This window comes from Arvicanthis niloticus, chromosome 16, assembly GCF_011762505.2.
Source record: "Arvicanthis niloticus isolate mArvNil1 chromosome 16, mArvNil1.pat.X, whole genome shotgun sequence".
Taxonomy (NCBI): Eukaryota; Metazoa; Chordata; class Mammalia; order Rodentia; family Muridae; genus Arvicanthis; species Arvicanthis niloticus.
Window position 1 is genome coordinate 65120289 of NC_047673.1, and position 27470 is coordinate 65147758.

The window sequence follows — 27470 nt, forward strand, 5'->3', positions numbered from 1 at the left end:
TCTCCAAGCCAGAAAAAGCACTTCTAATGCCATAGACACCCAAGTCATGTATAATTTATGATTATCAGGGAAGATTCTACAATCATGAGGCTTAGCCAGCTCCAAATACCACTGTCTATAACCAAGAAAATGCTGCTCGTATTTCATTTTATGTGATACATAGTGTGAAAATGGCTTTAGAGAATTTCTGTTTACTCCAATATCATTGAACAGATTAAACTGGTTTTTACAAGAAGTTCTGTTGCAAAGCTAAATAATTTGCATATGTTGACAAAGCTACACAAACACAAAAGTGTAACCACTTTCTAAATCAGCATGAAAGCAAATATTCTCACTAAAACTGATAATAATGGTTCAGCCAGCTAGCAGATAGCTAATGACCACCTTCTACTCTGGATGCTGACTTTGATGCTCTGATGACAAGAGTAAGCATATGGAGACTCCCTGTGGTTTACATCATTGTCAAGGAGAAAGGAATTAGCAACTGCTACCATGGATACGTTCATAATTACTAGATGGAATAAAGAACTCTGACGGAAAGGAGCATGGTATTAGGAGAAGACGTAAGAAAGGGAACCAGTGTAGACATGAAGAGATGATGTCTGATCAGAGCAAATGGGGGAAGGGTAGGAAGTGTTTCAAACAGAAAAACATGGTGGCAGGAAATATCCATGCCAAGATAGAGTGAGATGAAGACAAAGCTAGACAGTGACTTCTACAGCTGGAACCTAAGCATCACTATAAAATGGAGTCCAAGAGTTCAATAATGACGTGTTGTTGTTCAAGGATGAAGGGAAGCATAATATACTGCCCTCCAAAAAAAACCACTTGAGAGCAGTTACAATTTGAGATAAACACAACTGAGAATCAGAAGATGGAGGCAGGACTCCCTGCCTCCACCCTTTGCACTTAAGACAAAGTATATCTTCCCCCTAAGAAAGATACATCCTGGTGCCACTAAGAAGAGCATGTGCTTTCAGTTAAGATGAAACATGGGTATCAAATGAGCTTGCATAAACAAAACTGATTAAAATAACCCCATTGTCTGCACACACACACACACACACACACACACACACACACACACACCTCTCCCGATATGGTCCCCATTGATGTTCTTACAATTCTCTAATCTCAAACTCCCTACCTTATTCTCACTACTTCTCCACAATTTATCATTTTGTTACAAATTCTATGTAAACCTCCAAGTTTAACCATTCATTAAGAGTTTACATTTCTTTGCCACAAATTCCACCATGCTGTAAACATACACCACCTACATTCATGAGCCTGTCCCCTATTACCTTGTTTTTCTTTATCTTTATTGTCAGACATTACAGATAAGAAGACAAAGCTTTCATCTTGGTAAAATGAATGAGGGACTATAAATCTTAAAATGAATGAGGGACTATAAATGTCCAAGTCTGAGATTTAAAAATACAAGAGTAGCCACCCTCTGGAGAAAGAAAGATGGCATGTATGGTAGACCTTTATTCTGAGGAAAGAATATATTTCAGACTAGAGTAATACTAGAATAAATGGAGATGAGACAAAGTATTTCATGGCTTTTTCTGAAAGGCACTGACAACACCTGGTGGCAGGGCAGATGGAAGAAGATTAGGCTATAGAAAAAGTCAGGAGTGTGACAGCATTTTTTATGTAATAATCTTTATAATGACAGAAAATGAGAAGAAGCTAAGATACAGTGATGAATCTCACTTTGTACATGTTGAATTTGAGGTTTCTTTGAGATATTCAAGTAGAAATAGTGGCAATTAGATTTTTAAAAGTATTAATTACATAGGTGTATTAGCACACAAATCATAATTAAAGCCATGCACATGAGCGGCATTACCTTGAGAAAAGAAGTAGAGGGAGAATCCCATCACTATGACAGTTTCATTTATTCTTCAATAGTCTACACAAGGACAGTCAGCCGGGGGGACTGTCTCTGCATTAGCCATCTCTAAGCCACCTTTTCTTTCCCTACCTCTGATTCTCTAAAGTGCACATTTATAATATAAAGAAAGAGAACTTTAAAAAATTCCCAAATTTTAGAGAAACTAGAGAGGTTTAATCTAGGTCATAGTGAACCACAGAAGAAACTAAGTGTAGGTCCCTCTTATAAGCATGCCAAAGGATTTCCATCTGGAGGGCCTATAGACTGAATGATGGATGGAAACATCTATAGTACCCAGAGACCTACAAGTAATAGTATGACTTTATCATGCTGAAACAGCATATGCTTTGTACAGAAGAAAACTCAAGGCAGAGGTCAGAACAGCGATGGTTATCAAAATAGTCTTCATTGTAGATTAAATATTACCATGCTGTAAAAGTGAGCCAACCGGTTGAACTTCCTGACCCTCCAAATCATTCTCTATGAAACAAACAATAATTACTTTGAATATTATGAAAATAAGAAACATATTTAAAGTTTCTAACTACACAGCAGTTTCATAAATTACTAATTAATATTTATGCCAAAGTTAACAGAAAGATAAATTTATCAGTAAAAACAAAACAAAGAAATTCTTATCTAGGCATGATGTGGCACTCCTGCAACCCCAGCAAGGAAGAAGTTTATAAATATGAGGCCAACATGGTCAATCGAGGAATGACACTGAGTCTCACGTGAACAGGCAGAATAGACCTCACAGGCTTACTCAAATCTGTAGACACATTAGAACATTAAAACAGCAAATATCCCCCTCATTGGGATTTAAGGACCATTGTGTATTATAATCGTATTAGTTCCTTAGCATCCAAGGCATCCATGGTCATATAAACCAAAAATCTGCATTCAAATAATACTCAATCTTTTTATAATGCAATATATTATCTAAGAAAAAAATCACAAAAGTATACTATTTCAATGCCTTGTTAGGCAACAAAGTGCATATGTTGTCAATTTTAATTTCTTTCAAATAGCATGTAGCCAAGATAAAATAGCATGACTGTAAAATATTAGTACAACAAACAAACACCTCTAAAATGTGAAACCACTTATTTCCTCTAGTATTCATAAACGTTTCTGCTCTCTTTGGGATGTGGGTCTCTATTGGACTTACATTCAGTCTCTAATATAAAGCGTCTTCGACAGATAGCAGTGCCATGGATTGCCTTGCTGAATATTTCAGCTCTGAGAAGAATAAACTCCCTAAGTTACAGGATATTAATTCTAGGAAAGTGGTTTCCATGCAAACTGTGACTTATGAAGCTCAGTTAAAGAAAATGCTCCATGAAAGCTACCGGCATGACTTTAACTTTACAGTTATCTTTTCCAATTTGCAGATGCCACGGTACACATTTGAGTGAACATTTTCATAAACTTTGCTTTGTAATATTTGAGTTTCATTTTTCATTTTATATTGTGATGGACTATTTATATCCAGATATAGGTTGCCTACTTGAACTAGCAGGATCTGAGGCAAACATCCCTCCTGGACACCCAGCAGACATTTCTTAGGTACTGTCTCATGTCTCAGGTGTCTCCTCAGCATTCTACTACATTCACATCCAGCGCTCATACACACCAAATTAAGACAATAAAAGACACACAGGCTGAGGGGATGCTTGGTGAGTAAAAGGCTTGCAGCAGAAACATAAGGATCTAAATTTGGGTCCCTAGATTCCATAAAAAAAAATCCATGGTAGTGGGAGGCTTGTCACCCTAAAGTTAGAGAGATGGAGACAGGCAGATCCTAGGTGCTCACCAGTCAGCCAGCCCAGCTATAACTTGGAGCTCCAGATTCAGGAAGAGAATTTACCTCAAAATATAACATGGGTAAACAACTGAAGAAGATACATAAGATACATATGCATCAGTACACAACTATGTATACCACAGGCTAAAATAATCACTCATATCTAGGGCTATGGTAGTATGAGAGACAATTCTCATAATAGCTATACTTTCATACTTAAGGACATGTAAGCCAGGATTTTTGTCAAATCAAACTGGATAGTGCAAGCCTTTGGGTAATTCTTTTTCCCACAGATGACATTTTAAATTTTATTCTTTTTTTTCAACCAGCATATAAAGTAATAGGCATCATTGGACTAATGACTTTTTAAACTTCTACTAAAAAAACACACTTTGGTCTGTGATACAACCTGGAGATTTAGAGTGATGGATTTCCCTATTGCAATTAAAATATTATTCTCAGTCTTAAGAGATCTGAATGTCTACAATATATTTGGAATCCTGTATGCTTAAAGGTTCTTCATTTTAATCAATTTGTGGTAGTCACATTCCAGATAAGCATTTGCTCCAGACAGAGTAGCCAATCCTTCTTTTAAAAAAATACCTTTTATTCTTCTGCTTATTATCATTCTACAACCATAAGAATGTTTTATCTATTGTATAAAGGTTGTTTCTATATCTAATTAGAATCCTAGTATGTGAAAAGCTTAAAAGAGAAAAAAAAAAGCAGTGCATATGGTAAGATAAAGGTAGATGACTGATGGTGGGGCTTAGATGAAATGAGGAAGAGAGGCACTCACAGAAAATGTAGGTCTGTGACCCCAAGGACTAGGGCAAGAGCTGCAAAACTTCAAGGAACCAGGAATGCCCTATCTCATCTTCTGTGCTTTTCTCTTCTTATGTGTTTTATTGTTCTCAATGTGTAGATAGACTTTGTATCCTCTCTGCACATGGCCATTAGTCTATCTCTAGGACAACATCTCTTTATACCTGAATTGCACGATGCAATCATGTGCTGTCTATCAGTCTATCTATCTATCTATCTATCTATCTATCTATCTATCTATCTGTCATCTATCTGCCCTCCCCCACCCCTGAATACTTCCATGTTGTCATTTTAAGAAGCTCATCAGAATCCTAGAAACTTGATACACCAGGCTATGTTTGGTACCCATATCTGCCATACTTATCATGGTAACTGAGCTATTTTTAAAGTTGAAAAATCAGTAAGGGACAAAAAAAAATGTTGTAAGTGTATCTATCTAAGGACAGTGTATCTAAGCTGACTAGCATGGAAGATCTGTCCAAAGCTTTAGTCTGATGTCAGAGGAGATGTTTATCTGAAGAAAAAGAGAACACAATTGGTAGGAAAACACAAATTAACATTAACAATGTGCTTTAGAGTCAGAATACATTCTGAGTATGGATCCAGGTGGTAAAGGGAGAGGTGTTGAGTTCCCTGTTTTGCAACCATCTGTTCTCATTTTAGGTTGTTGCTGATATAACCTGGCTACTATGACTTGGCAGACACTTACTTTTTTTTCTTTTTTAGCTTTTGAGATTAAACACAGGGTGTCATATGTGTTAAGTGGATGACCATATATCTCCAGGACCCTCTTTACTTCTGATGCATGGGTTTTGCTTTATGAAACAGATCAGTAGCTATTCTCATGCATAGCTGCTGACATCCATGATCCTACAAATTTCTGAGATCCTTAGATTAGGGGCAGTAAGCACAGTGAGTTACATTACTTTCCCTACTTCTCATTTATCCCTCACATGAAACAAACAAAAAGCTACTGGATGACCTACACTGTCTGAATTAATGTCAGGCTGGAAAAAAAAAAGAAAAGGAAAAAAAAGATGACCAAAAATCATCAAAAGTTTTGCATAAGCAAACTGGACAGTGCCCAACATCTCAGTAAAGCATTTGTTGCTTAAGCCCTGACCATACCTGTAAACAAGCTTCTTAAGAGACACTAAAGAAATGCTTCTTAAACCTCATTGTTATCATTGAAGTTCTGATTTACTGGTCCCCAGTGGCCCTGAATATTACATTTCTAATAATTTTTCAGGTAATGTTAAATCATCTATGGAAGACACTTCCAGTGTGGTGCCCCACATCTGGGTAAAGATCTTCTCTCATGTTCATGACCATTAAGAAGATGAGCAGCTGAAAAAGTTGGGTGAATGGTATCAAGACTCTTTGTCATTTACAAAATAGTAGCTTATGCGCACAGCCTCCTGTCCCAGATGATCTTAGCCCTAATCTTTCAACCCATCACAGGCCTTCTCTAGAGTTGCTTTTAGTAATACTGAGGGTGGTGAAGTCAACACCTGCCTTGTTTCATTGGAGAGACTAATGTAAAAAAAGGCTCAGGAGGAGAAATGAGAATCACAGAAGGGATGACAGCAATAGACAGTAGGAGTGAGGCAGCAATGTGGCAAAGAAATTGACAATGAGATAAACCATGGTGAAGATCTAGGGAAAGGAAATATCAAACATCACTGAAAAATAATAAAGTAGGAAAAACTTGTGGCCACTAGAAATAGAAATCATTGTTAGAGAAAAATAAACAACTTCTAGACATTTCAATTGTATTGCAAAGTAACTAACTAAACTTTGAGACTAGAACTCCTTAAAATTTCTAAGAAATACAATCTCAATTTAACACGAAGACCTTGGTATCATATCGCATTTCTTCATTGTTTAACTGCTACTGCTATTGTTTTATACCAACAAATACTGCAACACGGTACATTTCCAAGCTCTATATCCAAGCCCACTTTTCCATTAACACAGCCCTGCTGTCAGTGAAGATGTCTTCCAGTAATTTGTTACGAAGGAATTCCTAAATCTGAAAAACTTGCTCAGTAATTTCAGAACCCAGTAAAATGGATAAATTTTACAACCAAAGAATGTGAAGCTAAGACACAGGCCAGCACAAAATTCCTTCTGGGGACTTTCTATGTTCCAAGTGCACAGTGTCCTCTTGCTATCGTCTTCATCTTCTGTTTATCAAACTTAAAAATATTGCACGGTTAGAAAGGCGAGGATGTAGGACTACTGTGAGTTCAGCAAGATTAGTTTACAAGATAATGACCATAGAATTTTCTAGAAAAGTTCACCTTTCTAAAGGCATTCATTACTGGTTTATTTTTATATGGGAAAGGGAAGAAGAGTGGATGAGGTAAAGAATAGAAACGGGGCCCTGTGGCTGGAGCAGACACCCAGCTGGTCTGCTCCCCTCTGGAAACTGTATCCAGAGACATCCTAGAGAGGCCACTGACCTCAGAGTGGCAGGTAAGATTAATCGCCCACTGCCCTATGCCCCAGAGCCACAACTGGGAGCAGGGAGTCCACAGGACCCACCAAGCACCCAAACCCCACCCCTACGGAATACCACTCCCCTTCAGCCCCTTGCCCGATCCCTGTAGCTGGAGCAGAAACCCAGCTGGTCTGCTCCCCTCTGGAAACTGTACCCTGATACATCCTAGACAGGCCACTGACCTCAGAGCAAGGGATACCATATCCCGAGGCATCCTAGAGGAGCCACTGAACTCAGAGCAGCAGACACCATAACCTAGTGATGAGACATCCTAGAGGAGCACTTACACTTAGAGCAGCAAACACCTAGCCGGTCTGCTCCCATGAAGACATTTTATCCTGAGATATCCTAGAGGAGCCACTGTATCCAGAGCAGCTGGAGCACAGGATCACAGGATCACAGAGACATCTGGACCCTGAGGAGTTCTGACATAAGCAAGATAACTGGAAAGGCAAGCTCCAGTCAGAACCAGTGAGTACGGGTAGCACTAGAGCTAACCAAATGGCAAAAGGCAAGTGCAAGAATGTAAACAACAGAAACCAAAGTTACTTGGCATCACCAGAACCCAATTCTCCCACCATAGCAAGTCCTGAACACCACATCACACCAGAAAAGCGGGATTCAGAATTAAAATCACTGCTCATGATTATGATAGAAGACTTTAAAAAGGACATAAATGATACTCTCAAAGAATTTGAGGAGAACACAGGTAAACAGGTAGAAGCCCTTAAAGAATTGCAAGAAAACACAACCAAACAAGTGAAGGAATTAAACAAAACCATCCAGGATCTTAAAATAGAAGCAGAAACAATAAAGAAATCTCAAAGGGAGACTACCCTGGAGATAGAAAACCTAGGAAAAAGATCAGGAGTCATAGATGCAAGCATCACCAACATAATACAAGAGATAGAAGAGAGAATCTCATGCACAGAAGATACCATGGAAAACATTGACACAACTGTCAAAGAAAATGTGAAATGCAAAAAGCTCCTAACCCAAAACATTCAGGAAATCCAGGACACAATGAGAAGGCCAAACCTAAGGATAATAGGTATAGATGAGGGTGAAGACTCTCAACTTAAAGGGCCAGTAAATATCTTCAACAAAATTATAGAGGAAAACTTCCCCAACCTAAAGAAAGAAATGTCCTTAAATATACAAGAAGCCTACAGAACCCCAAATAGATTAGACCAAAAAGTAAATACCTCCCATCACATAATAATCAAGTCATCAAATATACAAAACAAAGAAAAACTACTAAAAGCAGTAAGGGAAAAAGACAAAGTAACATGTAAAGGCAGACTTATAAGAATTACACCAGACTTCTCATCAGAGACTATAAAAGCCAGAAGATCCTGGACTGATATCATACAGACCCTAAGAGTTCACAAATGCCAGCCCAGACTACTATACCCAGCAAAACTCTCAATCACTACTGATGGAGAAACCAAGATATTCCACGACAAAACCAAATTTACACAACATCTTCCCACAAATCCAGCACTTCAAAGGATAATGGCTGGAAAACTCCAACACAAAGAGGGAAACTACAACCTAGAATAAGCAAGAAAGTAGTCTTCCAACAACCCCAAAAGAAGATAGTTACACAAACATAATTCCACCTCTAATAACAAAAATAACAGGAAGCAACAATCATTTTTCCTTAATATTTCTTGATATTAATGGACTCAATTCTCCAATAAAAAGACATAGACTATCAGACTGGATACATAAACAGGACCCAGAATTTTGCTGCATACAGGAAATGCACCTCTGTGACAAAGACAGACACTGCCTCAGAGTAAAAGAATGGAAAACAATCTTCCAAGCAAATGGTCCCAAGAAACAATTCTAATTGGAATAGCAATTCTAATATCAAATAAAATTGATTTTCAACCAAACCTAATCAAAAAAAAAAAAAAAAAAAAGAAGGACACTTTATACTCATCAAAGGAAAAATGTACCAAGATGAACTCTCAATTCTGAACATCTATGCCCCAAATGCAAGGGCACCCACATACATAAAAGAAACTTTACTAAAGCTCAAAGCATACATTGTACCTCACACAATAATAGTGGGGGATTTCAACACCCCACTCTCAGCAATGGACAGATTATGGAAACAGAAACTAAACAGAGACACAATGAAACTAACAGAAGTTATGAACCAAATGGATTTAACTGATATATATAGAACATTTCATCTTAAAACAGAAGAATATATCTTTTTCTCAGCACCTCATGGTACCTTCTCCAAAATAGACTATATAATTGGTCACAAAACAGGCCTCAACAGATACAAAAAGATTGAAATAATCCCTTGCACCCTATCAGACCACCATGGACTAAGGCTGGTCTATAATAATGACAAAAACAATGGAAAACCCACATACACGTGGAAACTGAACAATGCTCTATTTAAGGATGACTTGGTCAAGGAAGAAATAAAGAAATTAAAGACTTTCTAGAATTTAATGAAAATGAGGACACATCATACCAAAACTTGTGGGACTCCATGAAAGCAGTACTAAGAGGAAAACTCATAGCTCTAAGTGCCTACAAAAAGAAACTGGAGAGAGCATACACTAACAACCTGACAGCACACCTGAAAGCATTAGAACAAAAAGAAGCAAAGAGGAGTAGACGGCAGAAAATACTCAAACACAGAGCTGAAATCAACCAAGTAGAAACAGAAAGAACTATACAAAATATCAACAAAACCAGGAGCTGGTTCTTTGAGAAAATCAACAAGATAGATAAACCCTTAGCCACATTAACCAAAGGGCACAGAGACAGTATCCAAATTAATAAAATCAGAACTGAAAACGGAGACATAACAACAGAAACAGAGGAAATTCAAAAAATCATCAGATCCCACTACAAAGGCCTATACTCAACAAAATTGGATAATCTGGATGAAATGGAAAATTTTCTAGACAGAAACCAGTTACCAAAGTTAAACAAGGAGCAGATAAACCATCTAAACAGTCCCAGAATCCCAAAAGAAATAGAAGCAGTCATTAAAAGTCTCCCCACCAAAAAAAGTCCGGGACCAGACTGTTTTAGTGCAGAATTCTATCACGTCTTCAAGGAAGACCTAATACCAATTCTCTTCAAACTATTCCACAAAATAGAAACAGAAGGAACACTACCCAATGTATTGTATGAAGCTACAATTAAGCTCCTACCTAAACCTCAAAAAGACCCAACAAAAAAAGAGAACTACAGACCAATCTCACTTATGAATATTGATGCAAAAATACTCAATAAAATTCTCGTAAACTGAATCGAAGAACACATCAAAACAATCATCCATTATGATCAAGTAGGCTTTATCCCAGGAATGCAGGGATGGTTCAGTATTCAAAAATCCATCAATGTAATCCACTACATAAACAAACTCAAAGAAAAAAAAACACATGATCATCTCACTAGATACTGAGAAAATTCAAAATCCCTTCATGTTAAAAGTCTTGAAAAAATCAGGAATTCAAGGCACATACCTAAACATAGTAAAAGCAATATACAGCAATCCAGTAGCCAACATCAAACTAAATGGAGAGAAACTTGAAGCAATCCCAGTAAGATCAGGGGCTAGACAAGGCTGCCCACTCTCACCCTACCTATTCAATATAGTCCTGGAAGTCCTAGCTAGAGCAATTAGACAACAAAAGGAAGTCAAAGGGATACAAATAGGAAAAGAAGAAATTAAATTTCACTATTTACAGATGATATAATAGTATACTTAAGTGACCCTAAAATTTCCACCAGAGAACTCCTAAACCTGATAAACAACTTCAGCAAAGTGGCTGGATATAAAATCAACTCAAACAAATCAGTAGCCTTCCTCTACTCAAAGAATAAACAGGCTGAGAAAGACATTAGGGAAATGACACCCTTCACAATAGTCACAAATAATATAAAATACCTTGGTGTGAATCTAACCAAGCAAGTAAAAGATCTGTATGACAAGAACTTCAAGTCTCTGAAGAAAGAAATTGAAGAAGATCTCAGAAGATGGAAATATCTCCCATGTTCCTGGATTGGCAGGATTAATATAGTAAAAATGGCCACCTTACAAAAAGCAATCTACAGATTCAATGCAATCCCCATCAAAATTCCAAATCAATTCTTCATAGAGATAGAAAGAGCAATTTGCAAATTCATTTGGAATAACAAATACCCAGGATAGCCTGAACCATTCTCAACAATAAAAGAACTTCTGGGGGAATCACCATCCCTGAGCTCAAACTGTACTACAGAGCAGTAGTGATAATAACTGCATGGTATTGGTACAGAGACAGGCAGGAAGATCAATGAAATAGAATTGAAGACCCAGAAATGAACCCACACACCTATGGTCACTTGATCTTTGACAAAGGAGCTAAAACCTTCGAGTGGAAAAAGGACAGCATTTTCAACAAATGGTGCCGGCTCAACTGGAGGTCAGCATGTAAAAGAATGCAAATTAATCCATTCTTATACCCTTGTACAAAGCTCAAGTCCAAGTGGATAAAGAACCTTCACATAAAACCTGATACACTGAAACTAATAGAAGAGAAGGTGGGGAAGATCCTCGAATACCTAGGCACAGGGGGAAAATTCCTGAACAGAACACCAATGGCTTATGCTCTAAATCAAGAATTGACAAATGGGACCTCATAAAATTGCAAAGCTTCTGTAAGGCAAAGGACACTGTCAATAAAACAAAACAGCAACCAACAAATTGGGAAAAGATCATTACCAATCCTACATCTGATAGAGGGCTAATATCCAAAATAAACAAAGAACTCAAGAAATTAGACTCCAGACAACCAAATAACCCTATTTAAAATGGGGTACAGAGCTAAACAAAGAATTCTCAACTGAGGAAACACGAATGGCCGAGAAGCACCTTAAGAAATGTTCAACAACCTTAGTCATCAGAGAAATGCAAATCAAAACAACCCTGAGATACCACCTCAAACCAGTCAGAATGGCTAATATAAGCAACTCAAGTGATGGAAGATGCTGGCAAGGATGTAGAGAAAGGGGAACACTCCTCCTTTGTTGGTGGAATTGCAAGCTGGTACAACCACTCTGGAAATTAGTCTGGCGGTTCCTCAGAAAATTGGACATAGCACTACCTAAGGACCCAGCTATACCACTGCTGGGCATATACCCAGAAGATGCTCCAACATATAACAAAGACATATGCTCCACTATGTTCATAGTAGCCTTATTTATAATAGCCAGAAGTTGGAAAGAACCCAGATGTCCTTCAACAGAGGAATGGATACAAAAAAATATGGTACATTTACACAATGGAGTATTACTCAGATATTAAAAATAATGAATTCGAGAAATTCTTAGGTAAATGGATGGAATTAGAAAATATCATCCCGAGTGAGGTAACCCAATCACAAAAGAATACACATGGTATTTACTCAGTGATAAGCGAATATTAGCCCAAAAGCTTGAAATAGCCATGATTCAACTAACAGACCACATGAAGCTCATGAAGAAGGAAGACCAAGTGTGGATGCTTTGGTCCTACTTAGAAGGAGTGACAAAATACTCAAGGGAGCAAATATGGAGACAAAGTGTTGGACAGAAACTCAAGGAGGGCCGTCTGGAGACCATTCTACCTTGGTATCCATCCCATGTGCACTCACCAAAGATAGATGCTGATATGGATGTCAGGAAGTGCATGCTGACAGAAGCCTGATATAGCTATCTCCTCAGAGGTCTACCCGAGTCTGACATATCCATAGGCAGATGCTCACAGCTAACCATTGATCTGATCAAGGGTTCCCAATGGAGAAGTTAGAAGACTGAAGGAGCTGAAAGAGTTGGTGGCCCCAAGAGGAGAGCAACAATACCAACCAACCAGACTGGCTGGCCAATGAAGTTCAAGAGTATTCCTATCTCTATTTCATCTCTTCCTCACCAAGGCTGATGTTCCAGGCACACCTCATCATGCCCATCTTTTTACATGGGTTACATGAAGCCAAAATTGATTTCTGAGTCCTGGAAAATAGGCCCTTCACAGACACACCATCTCCTTAAACCCTTTATTATAATATCATATGCAAAATATTTAAAGCTTTGTCACACCTATTTGTCAGAATTTGAATCCTATGGTTAGCTTTTAGAGACTCTCATTATGGCCATAACCATTCCTGCATGGTAGCCTGCTTGCTCTCTGTGTTATTTCCCAGTTCTTGGGCATAGTTGAGGTGGCTTTGTCCTCCAGGAGATATGATCCTTTCAGACCTTACCAATTCTGAGCAGTCTGTGCTTCTAGACCTCTTCCCTAATGTCTCCTGGAACATTTCTTACTCTTTCAACCTCTGTCTACATCTAGTGTCCATGGTATATTACATATCATTAATTATTTTCACATTGTTCTTTTCTCTTATTTCATATATGTTCATTCTGTCTTTCTAAGTAACTCCATGCTGGGCTAGGACTTTTGGTTCACGCCATGTCTTCCACTTATCTCCAGGGGCTTACCATCATGATGAATGTGAGATGGGATCTTATATGTTGCTGCTTAACAACACTGTAGAGGTTTAAAAAACAGTTATGTGACACATGTGGAAGAAAACATGACAAATGTAGAAGAAAACATAGCTGTGTCAGATGCCCACTTACCGGAGAAGACACTGGGGATCTTGGAAAGGAAGCTTTTGACGGTACGGATGGGAATTCCATTTTTCTCATCTTGCATACGTGCTATGACATCTTCCATCTAAACGATAAAATAAAAAAAACCTTTAGAAAATTGGTTGCACTTTTTGAGAAAACTGCTATTTCATGTAAGTTTTGAACACCAGCTTTGTCTAATGAAGAATAATTTTATATTATTGATTCTATAGAACTTGTTACATTAATATTTCTTAGTGTGGCTAACAAGAGGTAAAAAAAGGTAGCAAGTGGTGAGACAGGCCATCTGAGATGCATTGAATTATTGATAAACATTTTGTGCTTTTGTTACCTTTGACCAAGTTACATACTCTTCTGCTTAAGAAATTGTAATAAATAGTGTTTGGGTCAGGAAGTACTGTTGGCAAATTCACGGGATCTCAACTGAACTCAGTCCAAAAGATAGTAAAGCCTGAAATGCCCTGTGTGGAGCTCCTGTTAAAATAAGAACTTCTACAGATTTACATTTGCATTCAACCTGGGATGAAAAACAGAACAGACTGGAAACTACTGTTTTTTTTTTTTCTTGCCAGTGTAAGAAGTACACAGACAGAGTGGGGGGAGGGGAGGATGAGGGAGAAAGGAAGGGGAGGAGGAGAGGGAGAGGGGGAAGGAGAGGGGGAGGGAGAGGGGAAGGGGGAGGGGGAGGGGGAGGGGAAGAGAGGGGGAGAAAGGGGGAGGGGAGGGAGAGGGAAAGGGAGAGAGGGAGGGAGAGGGAGAGGGGGAGGGGGAGGGGGAGGGAGAGGGAGAGGGAAAGAGGGAGGGAGATATGAACCTTCTACCAGAGACTCTGCCCACTTGGCAGATTGTGCTGTGATCTCTTTTTTTCATCTTGTTAGAACGTCTTCCCTTGTGTGTTAAAACATTTTCCTAATTCTCAAAGTCTCCTCATCTCCAAGTCTAAGGTGGAATGATTCTACAGGAACCATTCAAATCAAAGCCCCCGATTCCCTTCTGTGCCTCACACCTCTATGACTTAAATCCACACAAGAATCCTCAAGCTGCAGTGTGGGACTTAAAGCTCATTCATTCATTTGCCCATTCTGTAGTCAGTGGTCCTCAGCTCTGGATCACAGTCACCATCAGGCACTGGGATATGAAAACCTATAAAAGAGCATTCCTGCCCTAAAAATGTGTCACAGCCAGCAGTAAACCCAATGGTGAAATTGAATAAAGCTTGCAGTTTTGTTAGCTTTGTAACAGGATCAATGTCCCCTCTCAATAATTACGGCATGCTTATGTAAGATGCTAATAGTAAGGGAAGCCAAGGAATGGCCCAAGGGGAAATTTCTGTGTTATTTTCCCCATCTTTTCTATAAGTCTAAAATGATTTCAGAGTAAAAAGGTTTTTAAAAAAATTACACTCTATACTTTATATCAATGAGTCACCTAATTTCCACCACACAGTTTCAGAGTGATTTTCAACTAAAAAAATCTAATTTGCTTGGATGAATGTCATCAGATTTCTTAATATGCAAAATACCTGGGTGGGAAGAAGGGTTTTCATGTAAGACAAGTCTGGATTTGGCTCCTATTATAATTACTGTACTTTGAGCAAGTTAAATAATTTCACTAAGGCTCACAGTACTCTTTCATAAAATAGTGAGAACAGTGTTTAGACTCAATTCTTTGCAATCGTATGGGGGCCTGATGTCAGGACTGGCGTGGAGTAAATTATGTGAAAGTTTAATAATACAATCTACATAATGCCTGGCTAACAGACTGGGAAATAAACACTGGACTTAAAATATTTTATATACCTGAGACTTAGGAATGTCTCTTCTTTGTATTCTGGTTTCTTGGCATATGCAGGCATCATTTACAGAGTCCTACTACCTGCTCATGTCCCAGCACTAACTCCAGGGGAGTCAGGTTCATGAGCACATCAGCTAGTCAGATATGACTACAGAATGAGAAGCAACCCCCCAAGGTCTATCCTCCTCTTGTGGCTAGAAGTCTATACTCAGGCCTGCTTCAGGGAGGTAGCCTCAAATGAGTTATCAAGTATGCTCAGAGAAGTGGGCTTCAGGGTAGACACATGGGTGCACAAATAAGTGGCATTAAGGTTATTCTTTCATCCTTGTCTATCCCTTTTTTTCTTCAATTGATAAGCTCAACTCAAGTAGAAGTGGAAAAAAATTTTGATTATCAGGTTTCCAAAACCCTGAACAATAATCAAGTACTCCACTTCAGTAATGAAGATATCTAAGTATAGAAATATAAAATACATATTTTAGATAAAATATCTTTAGTTGCTGTTTGACCTTGATTCACCTGACAGAATGTTCAGAAATGAAGCATAAGCTGCTTTGCTGCCTTTAAGCCCTTGTATTATCTGCTTAAAGGCTTAAACTGGGCCCATTAGACAGCCACAGAGCCCCGTCCGCCTCCTCTGTGGTCACCCAGGAGTGTGTGGCACTGATGAATGCCAGGACATAGCAATGGGTAGAGCCACTTTTTCTATAAAGTGACCTCTGTGCTGAGGGGCACTCTGGAGCAAGGCTAGGAGGATGAAAATTTAGAGAACTGTTGTTACATCTCATAATCTTTGATTTTTTTTTCCTGAGCCACCATATCTTTCTAATATTTTTCTGATATGGGATCTTGCTATGTAGCCCAGTTTGAGGGCCTTCTGTCTCTATCTCCTAAATGGACAAATCTAACCATAATTTTTATAATGTTGTAACTATAATATGAGAGTTGTAACTATAATATGAAAACAGAATTTTTGCTCTAAACTGAGGATACAAATATGGCATAGTGTTTAGCTGATTCAATGTTTATTTTGATACGATTTATCCATATACTATGGATATCACTTTGGGCTACATGGGCATAAATGAACAAAGAAATGAAAAGCAACAAAACCCGAAATCAAACACAAAGAAAAAGACAACAACCTAGTTCCTAAACCCTAATGTGAGTTACAAAAAACACCTTTTAGAACCTATCCTCCAACTTCTATCTTGGGATGTGTTAATCCTCTGTCACTCTTTAACATAAGATTATTTATCTGCCTTAAGAACATTAGAAACAGTAGGTGGGTAAGAAAAAAATGCTAAACCCAGGCAAATCAGTTAATTGAGGAAAGTGGATAGGAAGAGAAAGAAGAGATTGTAAAATTAATTCCAACAAGAATTAAAAGTCTCTGGGACTATTTAATTTAATACCGAAGGGGAAAAACATCCATATACTTTGAGTTCCATGAGAAGACAAGACATAATGAATGTTATATGCATGTGGTATATATATGTGTGTGCATATGTATTCATAAACACATACATACACACACACACACACACACACACACACACACACAGTGTTGTTGCTATCTTTAAGAGATAGATTCTAGTACTTGCCAGACACATTGAAAGCCACAGACTCTCATGTCCCTCTGATAAAATGACATCATCTTTGTACTTATCCTTGGCCATCATTCTGCATATTTTATACCATCTTCAGATTACTGATGATACCTAGCACAATATGAGTGCTGTGTGTAGTTACTCTATTCTAGTTCAGGGAAATGATAGCAAAGAAAGAATCTTGTAGATGATGCTAAAAAAAAATGTCAGAAAGGATGTTTGTATATCTACTCAGGAATCATGTAAAATATAAAAATGTATACTTAGAAGAAATGAGGCAGCATCTATTTCTGATAAGATGAGCATACTGCCCTCAGGGTTTTTTCACAAATTTCCCTCTTGAACTTCTTTAGAATGAAAAGGAAGAATCCACTAGAGCACTGTTGGCAAAGTCAGCCCTCTCTCCTACACAAGCTAACATCGTTTGGCAAAAGTTGAGCAGTGGTCTTTTTGCAATGCGCCTTTGACAACACATATGGCTCAGTGCATTTAAAACGCTTTAAAGTTTATGTTATCAAATAATTCACATTTGAACTCTGGGAAAACATAGTTTTCCCCTTACATGGGAACTTACTGAGAAAATAAATTTTATTTCATTCGTATTTATAATACTAATATAGTAAATGTCTGGTCAATGATACAGGTCCAATTTTAGAAAAAAAACAAAAAAGACCAAAAGGTAAATCATTGTTAAAGACATATCTTTAAATTCTCTGAAAGGTCCAAGTAAAGAGGAAAGTTTAATTAATTCAAAACATTGTTATGGAGTATTTGAATGACCTTTTCTGTTTACCTAACGCATAGCATAGAAAATGTTCCTGTTAGAACTTGCAGGACAATGATATTCTGTGCCCTCTCTGTAATCTAAAGCTTTCCTTGTCTTTCAAGGCCACATAATCCAAGGATCTCTTGATTCATATATTAGAAGAATTTCTCCCCTGAATGTGTCACCTTAAGTTGGTGGCTGGGTCTGAGATTGCTTGCTTGCAGGTATGACTCAAGTTCAAAGCCATATGTAGGGTCTCAAGATAAAAAGGTTCTGTTGAATGTCAACACAGGCTCTTTTTACAGGAATCCATAACGACCTTTTCTTCTGGAACAGCTTAAGCAACAGACCCATGATTGGGATGACATTCACACACCAGTCAGGCTAAGCAGTCCCAGCCCACACACTTAGGGGCTATCAACAGAAAAGCACATTATGAAGACCCATCTTTAAAGAGCTTCAAAGGATTGAAGAGAGGCCCCAGACAGGTTCCCACATGACGGGAAACCTTCCTAGCACTCCAGTATTCTCAACAACCATGAGAACTCGATTAAATTAACCATGTAGTTGCATTTACCAGAACGGTTTATGCAATAACATCAGCATTGCCTTCATTAACCCCAATCACTCTCTGAGACACCTTGACTGACTGCCGACAAAGGAAAGCTGAAACACACTGTAGTGCCCTGGTTCTGAGAGAGATATGCATTGATCAAAATTCCAAAGGAGGATCCCCAACCTTGTATTGGAACCCACCATTAAGCGCAGACACTTGGAGACTTAATGAGAGCTTCGTTGAATACCTTAAATGGGTCTTTCTCATGTGCACATATTTTCAATTTATCATTTGCAATGTCATTTTAAGTGCTAGCTGTGGAAATGGGAAAAATGATTGCTAAAGGGCTTCTTAGATTCCTTGGGCAATTAGGTAGAGGCAGGTATGCTGAAATTTAAATCAGGCTGTGTAATTCTTTTCCTTTCAGAAAGTTTTTCCATGGGAAAAAAATGATGTATGCTTCTGAGGTGAGCAGCGCTGAGCAGAGAGAGCAGAGCCAGCTTCTAATAAGAGTTAAATAATAATGAGATTAAAATTTGCGACATAAACTGGTTTTTGCTGCAATAACTCAATTAAGACCATAATTGATGATTTTCCTCCACGCTGCAGCTCATTTCATGTATAGAGGCTGCTGCTTCCTCATTCATAATGACTGTGAGTATAAGCCACTGGGAGCTACTTACATACATCTAGGCTGGATCATTCACTGGACATTTTGTTTTTCAAAAACAGTAGCTAATTTTAAAGACTAGAGATTTTACCTTTTATAATTTTTTAAATACTTTTTAGTGTGTGTCATTTTAATTTCTTTCCAAAACAAAAATATTTCTTTCAACTATCTCACACATACATATATATATGTGTGTATACATATATATATATATATATATGTATGTATACACACACACATAAATATACTGAAACTGAAACAAATGGGTAAATTTTAAGCAATGTTTATTATATTTGTTGAGATTTCCTGGGTTATAACCAAGAAAGTACCAATTTAGCATTTATCAATTTTTAAATCTATTGGTTAATTAATTTGTTTAGTATTAAGCTTGTTTTAGGACTTTGCACTTGTAAGAAAGTACTCTGTGAGTCCCCTCCCTTTTTAATGCTTTTTTAAATTTGGAGATAGGGTCTCACTCTTACCCATGCTGGTCTTGAATTTGTAATCCTCCAGCCTCAACCTCTCAAGGTAGAATTACAACCCTGTACTAGAAGACCCAACCAAAACTCCAATTTAAATTGACATGAACAAGGAAAGATTTGGTTTGGCTTTGTTTAATACGGGGGATGAGGGTTTATGCTCACACGTGTGGGTGCATAAGTACATGGGGACACACATATATATGTATGGGTGTGGAAGCTAAAGACCACTCTTAGGTGTTGTTCATTGTGAGACATTTACTATATTTTGGAGGACAAGTCTATCAGTAGACCTTGGGTTTGCTAATTTTTCTAAGCTGGTATAAGCATTTTACATGCTGAACTATCTCCTGAGCCCAGAACAAGACAATGAAAAGAGAGTTCTAGAACAGAAAGTCGACAAGAAAGGAAGTCTGGGAGACAGAAGACTGAGGGGAGATGTTTGATAATGAGAGTCAAAAATAAATAACAACTGAAACACAGAAGCACTTTGGCCAAAAGGTAAAACCTCTCAAGAAGCTTCCAGCTCTAAAACCGGAAGAAGAATGAGGTAAGCCAGGTGCTCTCTGGTCAATTACCGGAAACCTTTGTCCACGGTACACGTGCCATAGTTTTCAGAATTGTCTTGCTCCTGTGAGGTGTCATTTTTGTAGCCTTCAAGTGTGAGTTCAAGTAGGATATCATTGGGAAAGTCCTAGGAAACATTTGTGGTAAACAGGGCTAAGTCATCGAAGTCAGAGGGTTGAGGACCAAGAGAGAATGGTGAGGAAGACTGAGAACACAGAAGTGCTTGGGTTTGAGACTCTCTCTGTCTTCCAGGTGGGAATGAGTCAGTCTCCTGAATGAACTGGTAGATTTCAAATCTCTCTGAAAGGTGCCCTTGGTGACCTAAGCCAACCTACCCTCTAATTGGCCTGGCTAGAGGCGTGTTTGCTCTCTTCATCTCTGTTTCTTGACATCCTAGAAAGTCACATGGCCACGGTGCTGGCTTAGTGCTGTGTAACTGCAGCACCGTGGTTCTGCTTTGCCTCAGTCTCTTCGAGCTGGTATAGGAAACAGCAGGACCTCCTCTCCGCTTTCACAGCCGAAAGGCAGGCTGTGAAAACCCCACAGTTCTCACCTTTCTAAGAAGATCGAGTTTGAAATGATGGGTCAAGTTCCGGTCAGTTTCTCCTTTCTACCTTTTTCAACCCTTTCCTGCCTGTAACACCAGTCTCCCCTCCCATTCTTAACTTACCTTGATTTATAGGATTAGGTGCTGCCTGGTGGTAGAATCACAACAGTTTTTAAACTGCCAAATGTCTTCAAATTTGTTTTAACATTGGCTTTTAATGCCACCAGGCACTCTTGAATAGCTTGCTCAAACATGTCTCTTAAATGGGTTCCTTGCCCAGTTTGTATACATGCTGATGTGTTGACAAATCCAGGATTTAAATCAGAAACAAGACTGATAGTTCATCATTCATTTAAAACTTTCAGAGAGGTGCTGGAGAGACAGCTCGGTGGTATAAGGTTTGTGCCTCTTGCAGAGGACCAGAATGCAGGGCTCAGGACTCACAACCACCTGTAACTCCAGCTCCAGAGAATCTAGCACCTTCTTCTCCAGGGGCACCTGCACTTATGCATGTGCACTATGAACATGTTGACACGTGGAGAGAAACATAATTAAAAATAAATAAACAAACTTTCATTGCACTTGTTAGGAAGGTACCTCATTCAGTAAATTGTGACTTTGTTGCGCAAATATAAGAAGCTGAGTTCTGGCTAGGGAGACCTGCAATCCCAGTACTTGGAAGACAGAAACAAGAAGATCCTTGGGGTAACTGGTTAGCAAGCCTATTGTAATAAACAAGTCTCAGTGAAGTGAGTAACATGTCTCAAAAAAAAAAGGAATGTGTCAGCTAGTGAGGAGTGACAGCTAAAATTAAACTGTAGCATCCACATGCATATACAAACGTGCATCTATCCCTGCACAGCCATAAGCATGAGAATACACACACACACATACACACACACACACACACACACACACACAAATCCTTTCTGAGAATAGACAATCTCGTGGACTGTGATTGTATGTGGCTGTTCAGATTTCTCCTTAGTGTAATCCAAAATAGTCATACTGTTCTTTCACGTTTCTATATCAACCTGCATATACCTCACGCTGTGTACACTTGCCAACAGCTCTCTGCAGGACCCCTCTTATTCCCATCTGTGCTTGTAGAAAACCAATTATCCTCCCCAGTTTCCATCAAATATTAATGTCTTATTAAGCCTTGCCTGTTCCTTTCTCTCACAGCAAATGCTGTCCTCTTTTCTTTTAACCCACCCCCATACATATGTGGCACCCTGATTATGTTCAATGCCTGCATGATCTGTGTCTCCTTTGCTCTCTGAGGCAAAGAACGCAATCATAGAAGGCATCAGTTTTTACTTTATAAGCGTCTTTATAAGACATGTTTGCATTTCTTGCTTGTTTTCTTGCACTTGTGTGCTTGTTTCTGTCTTTTTGTTTTTTTCTGTTTTGTGCTATCTTATGGGGTGGGTTTGGTATATTGTTTGGTCATTTGTTTGCTTATTTCAGAGGCCCATGTCTCACAGCATGGCTTTGAAAATGTAATCCCCTTGTCTCCACCTCTCAAGTGCTAGGATTATAGGCATACACCACAAATCCTAGGGTTTTTTGTTTTTTTTTTTTTTTTAACCTTATTTTAACATGAATATACAAAATGTCAGCTGTATAATTAGGGATATTTCCTATTTCAGTATTAAAGAATTCCCATTTTAATAGTATTAAAATGATAAACTTAATCCTGTTATTCAAACGTCTGTTGTCACATACTTTGAAGTTAAATGTCATTACCTACCTGTTCCACTTTTGGTAAACTTTCTGGGCAGTTGCCAGGACTTTTCATAACCTAACTGATGGGTAGAAATAATATTTTTTAAAAAATCTTTTAAAATTTTACATGTGAGAAAATCATTTGAACATATCTCTTGCCTTTAGAGACTAAACATTTGATAGATCTTATAACTACCAAATTAATAATATGCTTGAAGCCATTTAAAATTATGTACTCTATTTCCCCTATTGTATACTCAATCTGTTTCCCTACTGTGTGCATAGCTTGTTTAAGTACAGCCTGCCTTTAAAAAGACAATGTAACCAATATTATTATGCCTTGAATTTCTCCTCCAAACAATTTTATAACCTAATTAAGGATATAGCTTTCATCTCAAATTATATATAACCCCACGCCCCTGATGCCCCTGTGTGTGTGTGTTGAAGCAATCATTTGCTGAAAATTGCCAATAGTTTAAAAGCAACCTGAAATAAAACAAGTGTCCACCATAAATTCTGGAAGAAACATGTAGAAATAAATGTTAATACTATCTGTGTGAGTTCTGAGCACAGTTCTGGGTCAGTGGGTCAGTAATGTAATTTCTTCATTTGTAGCCTATCATAAAAATTATTAAGACAACAGGTTCCTCATTTCTTTTCAAACAACATGTTTTCAGTGATGTTCAATAACTATGGAGCAAAGCCCTATGCTAGGGACAGAGAACACTAATAGACAGATGATATAGGACAGAAGTTGAGAATTAAAATTTTGGTTAGCTTTTGATTTAAACTACTCCAAAAGGAAAGCCCTTTTGTTCTTTAACGCAGCATGGACTCACCAAGATAGTGGAATAAATCATTTGCAGTCTCCCTTTTTATTGCCTACATCTCTTCTAACCCTAGGAAACAAAGTTGATCATCTTATCATGTCAACTTTCTCTGGGCAGGGGGAGCAGGATTCCTGAAACTTGCAGGTCTCTTTTATAAATTTTTTTTTATAGATGCCAATGGTTCACTTCTGAGGAGCATTCTGCTTTCTCTTCCTATTTAAGCATCTGGGATTAATTTTAAACTTATCCAGCCAACAGCATTTAACAAATATAGAGTAGTCATTTCCTAAAGAAAATACTATCAATAAATATTTAGAAAACAGCCATTGAATCGCTGAAAAGAAGTGTAGAGCATGGTAGAAATGACTAATAAAAGATGTCAAGGGTTTCTGGTTCATGCCATTTAGAACATTCTCAGAAAGGTGGGAACAGTTACAGTGCCCACCCCCACAGAGAAGAGTGGGTGTGTGCACTTAGGGATATAGGGATTGGTTTGATGATTCAGTTCTTTAACTCCCATCCTTTCCTTGCAGCTATTCATGAATTTGCTACTCATAAATGTTAGCAGATATTGCTGAGGGCATTTATGATTCCCTGTTCATGAGCAATCCACTCAGAATGCAAATTATCTTTAACTGTGTATCTGGTCAAATACTTATGAAAATTGGGTTCATTTTGGACTATTGGACAGCAAAAAAACCCTACTTACTTCTTGATGCCTGTGGAATAAGTATTCTCCCTCTCTCCAACCCTTCTTCACTTCTCTGAGATAGCAGCATGCTTGCTCACTTCTGGTTCAGTCCCACACTGAAACCCATGGCAGGGGACTAGCATATCCCATGTAGTAAAGGACCTCAGTTATCCCCATAATAAAATGAGAAGGACAATTGTAGCCAGTGGTTAAAAACAAAGATGTGTCATCTGTGTTTTATGACCTAACTCTACCTTTTTTGAAGCTTTGAGTTGCTCCTGATAGTCCTAAAACACTAAATAGATAAATAAATAAATAAATAAATAAATAAATAAATAAATAAATATTGAAACCAGTTTTTGGGGGGGGCACTTATATGGCTTAGGATTCAATCTCTAGAGGAGGATAGGAGAGAGAGAGCAAGAGTGAAAAAGAGAGAAAGACAGACAGAGACAAGACAGAGACAGAGAAAGAGCATTCAGTTGTCCTGAAACTTTGTCCCCAAGTCCCTTTCTCATCAGCTAAGAAGTCCTTTCAGAAGGTAATTTGGCATTGTTTCTTGAATATGGGAGCTTTCAAGTAACATTGCATTTTTTAAAAGTATTCTACTATAAACTTAAGGTCTTTCTTGTATTTTTCTTTAAAAGGGTTAGTGTTATCTGAAAAATATTTCTGAGCTCTTAGGAAAGGGGTTTCTCTAGCTTGTCATATGCAGTCTACATCATCAATGTGAGACAAAGACACAGTCAGTGGTCAAGTAGCACACTTCTGTCCCTGAACAAATAACTGAGAAATCAAGCTTCAAGGAGAGACATGTGCCATGTTAGTTTCAAAAGTTCAGTCCATGTTTGCTCAGTGCCAGGCCCTCGAGCAGCACATCACAGGAGAAGAGTGTGGAGTTGAAGGCTTCCCTTATGATAGCAAGAAGCAGAGAGAATGAATATTGGGCATGGTGGCAAACATTTCCAATCTTAGCACTTGAGCAGCAGAAAAAAGGCGCTGATAACAACCTGTCTACACAGGGAATCCTTGTCTAAAAGGAACAAAGAACATAGAATTAAGCAGTGAACTGTGAGAGAGATCAATTTTTACTTAGTAACTTGCTTGTATGATGCTTTGATTATAAAATGTGCCTGAGAGACAAGCCTGAAATAGTATTCAATATATGGGTGACTGTAACATCATTGCTTCCATAAAGTTAAACAGTGACTAGCTTGCTTAATTCTCCAATTCCCATTTTTGTTGTAATCACTATTAATATTATTATTGTTATCATAGTACTGGAACAAGATGCAGGGCTTTGGACCTTTGGCTATGCTAGATAAGACCCCTCTATTGATGCAATATCCCTAGACCATGATTGTGTTGAATGAGATCTTGCTGTGTAGCTTAGGCTGCTGTGAACTTTTGATCTGCTCTCTGTCTCCTGAGCCCTTGGATTATAGATAAGCACTACACGCCCAGCTGAATTTCATTTTAAAAGACAAACAGCCTGTTAATTTAATAACTTTGTCTGGGGGTCCATTTTTAGGTTTAAGCCATGTACTTTGGCTATCAACATGATGATGTTACTATTTTGGTCAAGCTTCAAAAATGGCATATACAGCTTGATCATGTTAGCCCTTTTTGTCCTGGAAATACTTTTATTCCTGCCCATTGTGGTAAAGCTTTTCTTCAACAACATCAACATGTTGGCAGCCAAAGTACATGGCTTGAACCTGAAAATGGACACGCAGACAGAGCTATCAAATTAACAGGCTGGCAAGCCAAGGATGGGTAAGATTCTGTACAGAGCCTTACCAACCTAAGACAAAAGTGCATTGCCTTTGATAATGCATATTCCATGACTGGTAAGGAAGGCATTCTTGTTAGAACGACCTAAGACAGGCTCAATCTTGTTAACAAAATAAAAAAATGAGGAGAGGTGAAGAGACTTTGGGGCTGCTTGGCAAAAAGCTGACATGGGCCAAGGACAAGGAAAGGGGCTGCTTGACAGGAATATGACATTGGGCCAGGACAAGGAAATAGGCTTCAAGCAAGAATCTGACATTAGACTAGAACAAAGAAATAATTTCAGGCAGGAATCAAAATATTAAGCCAGAACAAAGAAGTAATTTCAGACAGAATTCTAAATTTTAGACTAGAACAAGGAAGTAGGCTTCAGACATGAAAATGACCTTGGGCTAGGATAGGGAAGTGGGCTCAGATACTTTGGTCATCCTGATAAGCATTTAGAAACAGTGATCACGGAAGTGTTCATGTAACTGGATTTAATGCCTTTCTTTTTCTTTGACTATTTGTGTTTATTGTCTTGCTTATTCCTCGACTATTTGCATTTATTGTATTGCTAGACCCTCAATCTAGGACTAACTTTATTACATGCATGTAATCAAAATGGTCTTAAAGCATAAATAAATAGGGAATATGGAATAGGGGATTCTAGGGAGGGGAAATGTGGAAATGGGATGACATCTGTACTGTAAATAAATAAAATATCCAATACAAAAAAAAGTTGAATTTTCCTACTGAGCTGTCAATAAATAAATAAATAAACAAATAGAGAAATAAATCTAAAAAAAAAAAAGACAAAGAGAAGGAGGGCATTATAACTTGAAGGGAAAGAAGTGGCACTTAGAAAAGACAAAATGTAAATATACCCAGGAAGAAGGCCCATTCTGGGTGTACATACTGACAAATATTCCCATGAGTCACCAAAGGACATATTGGTTAATGACTGACTGTATGGCAATGGTTTCTTGTCACCAGCTCATGACATAGCCATTATTACACCAGATTCCTCATGAGGTCATGGGAATACAGCACTGTGCATTCATGTGCCCAGCTCAGGTTTGTATTGACATTGGTATGAACAAAATAAGTGAGCTTCCAACTCCATAAAGTACATAACACAGTTATATTCCATGAAGTATTTGATAACTTCAATTAATGGTTACTATACTATACCTTTATTATTAAAATGGAATACAGGAGGGCTTAAAGGGAGGACAAATGAAATGATATAATTATATTATAATCTCAAAAAATAATTTTTAAAAAGTATATCCCTTCTACTAAATAAATACATTTTTACTGCAAATTCATATGCCACAATGTGCCTCAAACATCTCACACCTTCTCTCTTAATACCTTGGTACCCTGCCTTATAATTACATCATTTCTGTTTTGCAATGTGCACGATGATCTTTATTTAACTGCATATATTTCTGTGTCCTGGACAGAGCAGCAGTAGGCACTACCTGTATGTAACTGAGTTCTGTGGAGAACTGTATCATTTGATTTCTCACACAGTGAAATGGCCCAAGTGGTTTCTGCCATTCAGTGATACATGGCTGCCTGCATGTGACGATTTGATAATTTGTCTTAGGTGTCATGCTTTGCCAAGGTTTGAAATGGGTTTCTGTTGATGAGGAGTCTTGCTTTTTCCCCTGGGCAATACTTCTAGTTTACTTATTTCATATACTGATTTTGAAATATCCAATTCCTGAATTCTTTAGAGATCAGCGAGTAAAGCCTAGACAAGCAAAGGAG

At 38.1% G+C, this 27470-nt stretch overlaps 1 protein-coding gene across 10 annotated transcripts in view; it reads right to left on the reverse strand.

Moving 5' to 3' along the window:
* The window catches only part of Rgs7 (regulator of G protein signaling 7), a 397792-nt gene that overhangs the window by 170078 nt on the left and 200244 nt on the right, over positions 1–27470 (reverse strand). For all 10 annotated transcript variants that reach the window (XM_076914548.1, XM_034520565.2, XM_034520564.2 and 7 more), the window contains exon 3: positions 13672–13768. In XM_076914548.1, coding sequence (XP_076770663.1) covers positions 13672–13768 — 97 coding nt within the window. The remainder of the gene's footprint in view (positions 1–13671; positions 13769–27470) is intronic.